This window comes from Nanorana parkeri, unplaced genomic scaffold (assembly GCF_000935625.1).
Source record: "Nanorana parkeri isolate BGI_ZX_2015 unplaced genomic scaffold, ASM93562v1 scaffold3, whole genome shotgun sequence".
NCBI lineage: Eukaryota > Metazoa > Chordata > Amphibia > Anura > Dicroglossidae > Nanorana > Nanorana parkeri.
In genome coordinates this window covers 5,926,108-5,938,403 of record NW_017306271.1, presented here as the reverse complement: position 1 = coordinate 5,938,403, position 12,296 = coordinate 5,926,108, and the positions used below count along the sequence as shown (strand labels likewise).

The 12,296-nt window shown below is 40.5% G+C and overlaps 1 protein-coding gene across 1 annotated transcript in view; it reads left to right on the top strand.

The window, feature by feature from the left end:
• SDR42E2 (short chain dehydrogenase/reductase family 42E, member 2) overlaps nucleotides 1-12,296 on the top strand; it is a 27,830-nt gene that overhangs the window by 10,081 nt on the left and 5,453 nt on the right. The window contains exons 6-9 of the mRNA XM_018565771.1: nucleotides 5,716-5,798; nucleotides 7,925-8,062; nucleotides 9,380-9,445; nucleotides 10,271-10,334. Coding sequence (XP_018421273.1) covers nucleotides 5,716-5,798; nucleotides 7,925-8,062; nucleotides 9,380-9,445; nucleotides 10,271-10,334 — 351 coding nt within the window. The remainder of the gene's footprint in view (nucleotides 1-5,715; nucleotides 5,799-7,924; nucleotides 8,063-9,379; nucleotides 9,446-10,270; nucleotides 10,335-12,296) is intronic.

Sequence of the window (12,296 nt, the reverse complement as noted above, 5' to 3'; positions counted from 1 at the left end):
CCCTGTCACGGCAGAGAGCCGTGACAGGATCGAGAGGTGAGCGAACGCCGGTATGTGTTCGCTCACCTCCCGATTTACTGAGCCGACCTGTGACAGTCTCATTGTCACAGGTCGGCTAGAACTATGAGGTGAGTGAAAAGCACTCACCTCATAGTTCTCACCTCATAAACACGGAGAAAATACATAAAACAAACTGTTGATGTGCTAGAAATATAGTATGCGCCTACCATCTCTTTGACATGACAGAACAATGTATTTTTGGCTCTGAATTACAAAGCATGTTTTATCAGCCCTGCCTAGTTCATTTCTATCATATTCTAAAAAATATAGACTTCCCCACCTCTTCATCTGATAGCCCTTCCTTGTGCACAGACAAGGAGCACAGGACAGGAAGTTATCCGATGACAAGATTACTGGTAAAATCAAACAAAACAAAAACATGTTCAATAGTATATTTAGCAGATTAAAAGGGAGCAAACCTGAGAAGTTGATTGTTAGGGCTTACATACACTTTAAATACTAAGACAGTGAGAGATGATGATGTATTTCGACTGATGATGGCAAACAATTTTAATGGCTGGTAACTACACAAGGAAAAGCTGACTCTTTGTCTCTGATGCATGTGAATGCTAATGCCAAATCCTGCCAATTGGAGTTTGTGCACTTTTCATATGTTTATATGGGGTTCCACCCACAATCCAACAATATATTATATTCAGTAACTGAATATAATATATTGCACACATTACACACAATTTTGTTTAGACACATATACTGGGGCTAAAATGATCATGAACTGAATTTCAGTTCATGATCATTTTAGCCCCAGTATGTGTGTCTAAACAAAATTGTGTGTAATGTGTGCAATTCTAAATCAATGAGTTACAATGCCAATATCTATCTGCAGCTCCATTGTAATGTAGATGGTCCTGGTAAAAATGGACAGAGGGTGGGATCTTTCCTTGCTTCTACATGTAAGGATTAATAACCACAAACAAAGTAGGCAATCAAACTAAATAATAAAGGCACCAAAATAAGGAAAGAGAAAAAATCTATTTTATGACTCATAGTCAGTATAACATCCATAGATTAGCCCGAAAATTTTATAATTAATAGTCAGGAAATCTCTCTGATAAATGCTAGCTGGAACATGTTTCCACGACAGTGACCGTTCTCTGCAGGGAGAGGATCGGGAAGTCATCGATCGGCAGTATGTGTTCGCTGGTTTCCTGATCAATAGAGCCGACCTGTAACAGCTTCTTTGTCACAGGTTGGCTTGAATTCTGGGGATAAGTGTTTTTTACTCACCCCATAATTCTCCTTTAAGAAAAAGGAACATTTATTCATAGGCAGGGAAGTGAACATTTTGGACTGAGAGGACAACAGGTAAAAAGGAGACAATCTATTTCAAACTGCAATAACCATCACTAAACGGGTGGGAGCCTTCCACTCAACCTGCCACCCACATATAATTCTATATTTACTAGACTTGTGCACAGCTGAAAATTTTGTTTCGTTTTTGTTTCTATTTAGCTTTTTTTGTTTTATGAAATTCGGATCTGTTTGATATTCAGAATTCGGGTCGATCTGAAGTTTTCGTTTTTTAAATTCAAATCTATTTGGATAGAGTGTAGGTCTTTTTTAAATGTGAAAATAAAAAAAAAGTGCCAAAAAAAAGCATGGTGGTCCCCCCCAAAATCCCTTACCAGACTCTTGATCCGAGTAGCAGGCTGGCAGAGCAGGAAAGGGGGGGATGATCGAGCGTCCCCTTCCCACTGCACCATACCAGGCCAGGCCCCCTGGCAAAGCACTTTGTCCCCATGTTGATAAGTACATCTGATTCTGTGTGCCCCTTTATGAAATTCCTACCAGACCTGGTATGAATTGGGGGGGAACCCCACGCTGTTTTTTGGGTTTGTTTGTTTTTTTCAAATTTAACAACATCAGTTCATTCTGAATGACATTCAGACAAATTTTCGTTATCACAAATTCAGGTACTTTGAAATTCATTAATTCGTTACCTGCTGATTTTTGTCCAAATGTCAGTTTGGACGAGAACAAGGGCACATGTCTACTATTTACCTCAGTGTATGGACACCAATTTATACTCTCAACTATGTATCTCAAACAATTGAATACTGTCATCTTCATGGCACTATATTAATTGGATTATGAAAATAAGAGGAGATGGTTTCACAACTTTAACTTTGTCATGTTCTTGGATAATTGGCATCTTGACATTTTATGATACTTTGGTGATTGGATAAAGGTAATTGAGTTATTCATTTGGCATAATCCTCTGACACAAGTCCTTAACAGTTAACCCTCACTAGACCAACACCCAAAACCTAATACAAACCTTAAATCCCAACCTTAACACTTTACCTAATTCCTAAAATAATCACTTAACATGTAACACCTGAGCCCAAACACTTAACCTGACCCCTAAAATTATCCTAGCCCGCAAACTATGCCCTAACACTAACCCTATTCTGCTGCATGCCTCTGCACTAATAGCAGGCAGTACTGCACTGAGATCGTGTACACCAAAACTCCTGGCCCTAGGAGTAACAGGTCCAGGACTGTCTATTGTATAGAACAGGACATCGTAAGTTTCTGTAATTGTTGACCCTACATTTGCCTCTAATTGCTTTGTTAGTGAAGAGCCTTGCAAAAGTCACCTGATATGCTAAGCTGGAATTATTCATGGGAGGCCCAGACATTTCCATAGCATGGGAGTCATTTCAACACTTAAGCTGCTCCGAGAGGAGATAAGGTTAGAGATGGCGGTGTACAACAAATTAATGTAAAGTGCAATGTGATCCCTGGTGCCCAGGGTGAGACGTGATAATTATAGCTGGGGAAATGTTACAATACGATATCATTCCACCTGATACCTGCACACACTGGAGCATACATACAAGTAATCAGCATAATAAAATAATGTTTATTTCTATTGTTAAAAAGCAGGCTCCATGACAAAATTTGTTATTTTTGCAAATGAATCTAAAGCTTGCAGATTGTATAATGTACATTTATACTGTAAAATAAATGACTGGATTTATTGAGCATGTAAATACTAGGAAAAAGCCACAAGGCCATAATTGAAATGATTGAGAAGGTGTAAAACTTAATGGGTGCCAGAGGCAAAATAAAACATTAATATTTCAGTATTATACCAATAGCATGCCCAACTACATTGCCACAGAGAGACCCAAGAAGAGAAAGGGAGCCTATTAAAGCATGGTACAAAGTAGTATAAGAAGTAACCCCCCCTTCCTATGCTGATTATCATTGGCCCTTTTCAGAAGCACCAATTCCAATAAGATTCTTTAAAGTCAATGGCATAGGAATGGGCTATTGATGCTGATAATAATAACAGATATTATCGCAATGGTGCTGGTGAGAAAGAAGCTTCAGTGAATGGGTTAGTGGTCAGCTGTCACAAGAAACCTTTACAGTACAGGAAGCTACACCAGGACACATAACATGGCTCCCATTGAGAAGCTACTGGTCAGACTTTTGGTAGGTGGCACCAATGCTAATAGGGTATGCACATACACTATATGTATCAAAAATAGCAATTATTGATAATGATCTTCAAATCTTTGAAATCGGCCTTCTGTCACATATATTTACCTAAGCACAGGCCCAAGGAAGTACAGACCTAACAACAGAAATAATGCAGTATATTATGCTATATTCAAATTGGGTTTTATTAAGAATAAAGTTGCATATAATGGATATCACAAGGAAAACCAACATCAATAGTTACTGTATGTCTTTGCTGAAAGGGTTTTAGCAGGTATGTAATCTCGTATCTTGAGGGACTAGAGTGTCCCTAATTCCAAGGTCAGTTTAAAACCTAGATGAGCAGAATAACCTGTCCAGTCAGTTTTGTTTCATGGAAGGAGAGGATGCAGCTGGGGTATGTGGGACATTTAAATGGATTTAGAGTGTAGAAAAGGGGAGAAAGAGAGTGGGTGAGAAGAGAAGGAAGTGGGATGGGGGTTGAGAGAGAAGAGGTATAGTTCACTCTGTGGCAGGTCTCACTGCGATTAAGAATTAGGAGTTAAAGTAGTATTAAAGCCTCAAACTTTTTTTCAATAATGAATCCAGATCAAACAAATATACAGTGCCCAGCAAAGCATTGCTTTACATTTTTACCCAAACACTTGCAATCATCATGTTTCTGAACAGCTGCTTCCAAGTCTCTCAGCTCAGCTTCCCTGAATTTCCTGTCTAGTTCTGATCACAAAGAACAGTGCAGACTCCAGCAACTGTTCATCTACTAGCTTGGAGGAGGGAGGAGAGGGGGCAAGGGGGAAGGGGAGTAGCTTGATTTGCTGTGTCCGTGTGTTTGTGGAGATGAACTCGTCACTGCTGAGCCTGATGAAGGGGACCCTGCGTGGCCCCGAAAGCACTAGTTCTGATGACATGACGTTTCAATAAACGAACATTTTGGATTTCAATATTCCTAGTGTGCTGGTGACATCCATTCATCTATACTACCTGGCGGTGCCATCCGCAGTCACTACGAGCACACCCCTCATCTGATCTGGGGTTTTCCAGTAAGGAGTGCGACAAGGCAACTCTATGTGTGTTTGTGGAGACACAAATCTCACTAGTACACACAAGGGAGACTGCACAGCACGCTGCTTGAGAAAGGAGTCACTTCAAAACAGGAAGTCAGGACCAGTGCTCAGGGGACCAGCTGATTCTGCAGGAAACTAAAACTTTTACACATCCAGAATTCATTGTAAGTGATAAGCATTTGAAATAGCTTAAAATCCTTTTGACTTTAATATCACTTCTAAAGCATTAATATAAGGCAATGTGGGGTAAGGGAATTATCCGTAATTAGACTTGATCATCAGAGAGGGGGTGGGTTAAATTTGGTCACCATCTTGCCTGGACGGGCTAAAAATTCTGTGAAGATCTGTGAGCCTTTATATACTATCCAAGCGGTCCAGGTCATTTGAAATTTCTCTGTAGTGTCCTGGTCAAAGGCAACTAGTTGTCCACATGTATTATGCTATTAAAGAAACCTGGCCATTTCAACGTTGTGGAGGGTCACCCTCTGCAACTTTATTACCTTTTCTTGGAGGGCCCCATAGTATAGACATCTGATTTGAGTCTAGAAGTTCTTAATGGGTTGACATGCCCACCAAATATGGTAGAGGGCAGGTTTCACTTCTGTAATTTCAGATGAAAGTAGGGGGATGTTTAAAATTTCTGATTTTGTTAAGTTAACTTTGAAGTTGCTCAACTCACCAAAAAGGGAGAATTCTTGTAGTCTTCAGGTATGCTAATTCTGGGTTCTGTGATATATAGAGCAGGAAATCTGCATAAAGGGCCAATTTGAGACCTTAGTTTTTCAATGCAACTAATTATTATTCCTAATTTGCAATTAAAACCAAAATATTCAAAATCTGTGCCCTGTATGTGTACTTTGGACCATATGCAACGAAAACCAGCTCTAATGGGCAGGGCCCTTCTTACCATCTTGTCTTGATTTGTATTGTAACTGCAATGCCTTCCTTATATTGTAAAGCTCTGCAGAAACTGCTGCCGCTATATGAATCCTGTATAATATATAAAATAATAATTATAATAACCATAAAATAAATAGTTTGCTCAGTGAACCATATATATGAATTTAAAACATAGAAAACTGAAGCTTTTTACATTCGTGAATTTTACCTGCTCCTACAGACGGCAGTAAACTCCTGACCTGCGTATTACGACCTCCAGGAATTTATGGACCAGATGAGCGAAGACTTTTGCCAAGGCTGGTGGTATGTCATCAGTTATAAAACATTATGTAGATTAAGATTAAAAACAAAGTAGTAAAGGGTGTTATAAACCCAATGCAGGGTTTATGTGGGCAACACTGGGTAAACACTGCATCAGCAGATGAACTTGCATCAATTTTCTATTAGGAATAGTAGGATCAGGGCCGGATTTACTCTCTCTGCTCCCCCAAGGCCAGGTTCCTCAATGCGCCCCGCTCCCCGCCAATCCCCCCCCCCAAAAACCCCAATGGAGAATGGCAACCAGATGGCGGGGGCAGCAGGGTTGTTTTTTTTGTTTATTTGTTTTTGCTTTTTTATCACTTTTTAATTTTTCTGTTTGTATTTAGTTTTTATTTTACTTTTTTACATTTCTATTTAAACAGACCTGACAAGCTGCATACAAGTGATCTCGGCGACATCTCTGGGATCACTTGTACAAAACAAGTGGCAGCTTCCCCATTGTACATTTACCCTGCTTGCCCAAAGCAGGGCTACATGTAGAAAGAAACTACGCGCCCAGCGGCCGGAACTGCATGTCCCAGGCTTTGGGCGATAGGAATTCCACACCCCTGCTGCCCCTCTACTCCCTGCTGCCCCAGGACCGGTACTTGTGGGAAGTGTAACACATTGTATAATGTCCTAAATAGAGGTTTCTTATGCCACTTTGACCTTAAAAGAGAACTATGGGGTAAGTGTTTTTCCCCATAGTTCTCCTAAGGGCCACAGGAGGACATAAACTAGCATCCTCCCGTGACCCAAAGCTCAGTATATCCCGAGCTACAGCTCGCGGTATACTGAGACCGCCACAGCCGGGACGGATCCTGACATTACTGTCGAGATCCACCCAGCTGCGTGATTGAAAGCTGGCTCTGCCTATCTAGAGGCAGAGCCAGCTTTACCCACCCCCTCCCCCATCCATACTGTCAGTCAGCAGTGGAGGATCGGAGCAGGGAGGGGGGGGATCCCTGCTCTCTGCAGGGAGATGATCCAGAAGTGAGCGAGCGACGGTATGTGGGAGAAAACAAAAGAGAAGGGCGCCCACCCTAGTGTAGATTCTTTTTAATATTGTATATTGAGGTAACAATAAGATCTGACGAAGGGGGCGTGGCCCCGGAAACGCGTCATCGTAAGGAGTCCTGTGCTGTCACACAATCTTCTGTGCAGCTTGTTGCAGATGTCATTCTGGCTTACCTTATACACCTCTGTCTTGATTCACTTTTGTGAGTATGTTTTTATTGTTACCTCAATATACATTATTAAAAATAATCTACACTAGGGTGGGCGCCCTTCTCAGTGCTCAGTGCCCCACTTCAGCTTCCCAGGCTGAAGTGGGGCAGCACCCATAGTAATCCTCACCCGCAACTATCCTTCATTTGTTGGTCAATGTTTGGCGCTTCTGATTCATTTTTTATTGAACGCCGGTTTGTGTTCGCTCACTTCCCGATCTATTGAGCCGACGTGTGGCAGTTTCATTGTCACACGTCGGCTCGAACTATGGGGATGAGTGAAAATCAATCACCTCATAGTTCTCCTTTAACTGAGCTGCTCACAATTATGGTCCTTGACATATAAAATATAAAAGATACAAATTACATGATCAAGTGGTGTTCATTTTTGCACCAATTGCCCCAGACTGACTTGTAAATAACTTACTAGTTTCACTGACCTGTATTTCTCTCTCCTCATCTAGATTACCTTAGTTGTTGTGTTTTAATTATCTGGAGTTCTTTGATAGCCTCTGTATTTGGGTATTTATAAGTATGTGGTGTTTCTATTATTTCTTTGATACTATGACTGGTAAGGAGAGCAGGAATTCTCTGAAGCATGTACTACAAAATACTGTGAGGGGAATTTATCAAAACTGGAGCAGACAAAATCTGGAGCAGCTGTGCATGCCAACCAATCAGCATCCACCTTTCATTTTCAAAGATGAACTGAACAAACTGAAGAGAGAAGCTGATTGGTTGCCACAGGCGACTGCTCCAGATTTTGTCTGCTCCAGTTTTGATTAATCCTCCCATATGTCTAGTTATCTAACAAAAGGAACAAAGATATTTAAATTTTACTGATTTAAGTTACTGATATGAATGGTTTCCGCTGTTTATATGATTTTCTTTATGTTAATTTAGGCTAATGCTGAGAAGAGATTGTTATGTTTCAAGTTTTGGAATGACCACACTATGATAAATTGGATTCACTTGTATAATCTGGTGGATGCTCATGTACTTGCCGCAGAAGCACTGACAGCCAGTAAAGGGTATATTGCTGTGAGTTGAAAGTCTTTGTATGTTGACTTTGGAACACAAGAACATGTGACACTTACAGTTGCAAGAAAAAGTATGTGAACCCCATGCAGTAATTTGCCTCAAAATGTGACCTGATTCTCATCTAAGTCACAGTAGACAAACACAATGTGCTTCAGCTGATAGCACATAAACAATTCAAATTTCTAAACTCAAATGCACAGTTCTGTAAATAAGACTGTATATGTTGATGATTTTAGCTTTATTATTTAATTTATTTTAAACAATGTACACAATAAAATTATATTTTTTTATATACAAATCGAAATGGTCATGGTGGTGCCTAAAAAGTCCGTTCTGCTGTTCTTTCTTATCTACTTCCTGTTGCAAGCTGACATTGCTAAGCCACTGCCCCGCAATTTGCAGCAGAGTTAACAGCAGGGCTTGTTTAGTTGCCCATTGGGCTACCTATTAGGCATGTGCTGCCTCTCGTAGACCTGATAGGCAGTCCAACATCCAACTAAACCAGCGCGCACCAGTCTGACATCCCTGATGCTGCTGCAACAGGAAACACTGCTGCTGGCAGGATCTCCAGGTAATAAACTTTGCAATAGATTCCCAAAAAATAATTTGCTTAAGAAAACTGCATACAATGAGGCATGATGTCAAACATACTAAAAATATATATTTAGAGTTTATGTACATTTTAAAGAGTATCCTAGCCCAAAAACAAATATTTAATATATTGCAACTTTTCAGTTTATAGACGCAGTGGTTCAGTTTATTATTTTTTTAGTTTCGTTTTTTAAGGCTATTTTCCTATTTCAGCTTAGTGATTCTGCCAATAACACACTTCCTATCCTAGGACGACAATGCTGGTGGCAACACACTGCACTTTATTATCCTGAGAGCAGCATTGTATTTACCATAGGCTTCTCTCCTGATTTGGACTGCAAACACCTACCTCTCCATTACATAAAGGGGCATTGTATTTACCGTAGGCTTCTCTCCTGATTTGGACTGCAAACACCTACCTCTCCATTACATAAAGGGGCATTGCTTGTAAGATCACATATGATAGCAGAAAAAGCCAAAAAAAAATATTTGATTTTAGCTCAGTCCAAAGAAAGTAACAAGGACACAGAATTCTAACAAGATTATTGGGTATTTTGCTGTACTTTTCTAGCCGTAAAAAAAGAAAACATTCTGCCATCAAACATACAAACTTAAAAGCTACAAAATACATCACATGTTGTGCCCTTTGGTTTAAATATATATTTCAATCATGTGATGTGACTTTATTTAATAAATAACCAGATAACTTTTATTACTATGTTTCAGAGTGGAAAGGCATATTTTATCCATGATGGGGAGCATGTCAGCTTCCATAAATGGTTTCATCCAATGGTATGTGTAATAATGGCAAAATAACAGAATTTCATTTAAAGGCAACAAGTATCATAAGATACATATGTGTAAGAGTGTGTTTAGTTAGCACATTACTGCTCTCATAGTAGAGATAAATACTTGAGGCCCCGGTTGAGCTTTCATTTTATCTACATTTATGTAAAAATTATGTTATGGTTTGTCTTCTTCTTCACCAGTTTTTATTTTTGACTGCAGAAATGTTCTTTATTTAACATGATGTCAGTCTTGTTAGATTAGAACAAAATACTGAGCACCTCTACAACCTAGTAGTATTCTGGAGGAATAGTAGGCCAGAGCTTGGAGACACTTTTCTATTAAGGTCATTGAGGCCATAAAATGACATTAAATTATTGGTTTAATGGGTATATCTTCCCAAAACCATCATTTCAGCTTTTGGTGGATGAAAAAACATTGAATTATACAACCCTAGAGTTCAGATGCTATAGCCACATTAATCACATGTTTCAGCCATAGACACCCTCGTCCTCCTAAATAAACCAGTGGTTTGGCTATGCAAATCAAAGCAGTAAGTATGCTTTATTGCCCCCCTCTTCAGCGTTATATAGTCACCTTCCATTACAACCCTGATGCAGGAGAGGCAGTACATGTTCAGAAGTCAACAACAACAAGGATGCAAATACAAAAACACACTAAAAACAAATGTGGTGCTCACTTACTTGCTACAGTGCTTTTGCACATATGGCTTGACACTGTGCATTAACTGGACACTAGCATGTATGCATATACACCACGGGGCATGTGAAATACAAGTTATTAACATTAAAACACTGACTTTATTTTCAGTTTGAAAAACTTGGCTTTCCTGATCCCTGGATACCTCTTCCCAGTTCTCTGGTTTATGCTGTAGGTATGTATTGTCATTCTCAACTTGGATTACCGTTATCGAGGGTGTTCTATCGAAAGTTCCAACTCGTTGAGATCTCCAATGACCTGAATTCCGGTTTAGTTAGAAGTAAGAGGTTTGGCCGAGAAGGCTCTACTGCATGTGTGCCACCCACGGCATTTCCCTATACACATACTACCCAGCAATAAAGTATTAAAATGAACTAGGGTCAGACTAATCCAGCACGTTATTAATTTGAGTTGCCCCACACAATATGGCCGCAAGCATCCATTTGACCAATTATAATGGATTGTCAAATGTTACTTTATCTTTCTGTTTGTTTCCTGCTGCATTGGTTTGAAACATTCATTCTAGGTATAACAGCGACACCTGGGGAACAAAGTCTGATTCATTTGTTTTATGGATCACAGTGACACTTAGTGACCAAAGTTAGGTATAGCAGTTATGAAAACCTTGTAAATAGGAGGGGAGGTGTGTGGTTGTTTGTATATACAGGTGAAACTCGAATAATTAGAATATCGTGCAAAGTTCATTTATTTCACTAATGCAACTTAAAAGGTGAAACTAATATATAAGAGAGACTCATTACATGCAAAGCAAGATAGTTCAAGCCGTGATTTGTCATAATTGTGATGATTATGGCTTACAGCTCATGAAAACCCCAAGAACCCCAAATCCACAATCTCAAAAAAGTAGATTATTACATGCAATCAATAAAACAAGGATTGTACATAAAACAATATGAACCTCTGAAAAGTACAAGCATGCATATGTACTCAGTACTTGGTTTGGGCCCCTTTTGCAGCACTTACTGCAATTACTTTTGCACGATATTCTAATTATTCGAGTTTCACCTGTATTAGTAGTGATGGTGATCACACATGCCCTGCACCTGAGCAAGTCTTTGATGATGAACGCTCTAAAGCTGGCCATACACCTTACAATAATCTGCAGATTTTCTATGGTCAGATGGAAATAGGGTAACAGATTCCTCCATCTACGCTAAACTGTGTGGATAGAGGACTCTCCCATTGGGCCAAGCTTCGGTATCTTGCTAGTCGGCCCCGCTGGCTCTCAAAACACCTGAACAATGCCTGCATCCAATCAGAGTGTTCAGGTATTTTGGGAGCCAGGGAGGCCGACTAGCAAGATACTGAAACTTGGCCCAGGTGGAGATTACACCATTCACACAGTTTAGCATAGATGGAGGAATCTGTTCCACCTTTTCCATCTGACCATAGAAAATCTGCAGATAATTGTAAGGTGTATGGCCAGCTTAAGGTAGGGGTCTGCTGATGTCCCACGCTCTGTGTACAGACTCTTTATGGTCATTGATCTCGGAGTGGTATTAGTGCTCTTTATTTCTGTTGTGCCAACACTTTCTTTGTGAGTGGGTTTTTTTTGGTTTTAATATTCACTATTCACTGAGATGCTTCTCCTTCACAGCTGCTGCCGCCACTGGGCCCCTGCCTCCTCCTCCTTGGCTGCTGAACCCCGGCTTCCTGACCGGGCCCCCCTCTTCCCCAGGCCCCATAGCGACCCTATGGGTCGCTATGGCGGTTTTTATGCCACTGGATAGCGCATAGAAAATATAGTGTGGATAGCATGCAGAGAACATAGTGTGGATAGCGCACAGAGAACATAGTGAGGAAAGGCCGCAGAGAACATAGTGAGGAAAGGCCACAGAGAACATAGGGTGGATAGGGCTCAGAGAACATAGTGTGCATTGGGCACAGAAAACAGTGTGGATAGTGCAAAGAGAACATAGTGTGGATAGGGTTCAGAGAATATAGTGTGGGTAGGGTGCAGAGAATATAGTGTGGATAGCCCGCAGAGAACATAGTGTGGATAGGGTTCAGAGAACATAGTGTGGATAGGGTGCAGGGAAGATAAGGGGGCAGTGGGGGAGAGCTGCCAGGGGAAGGGAAGGGGCAGTGGGGGAGAGCTGCCAGGGGAAGGTAAGGG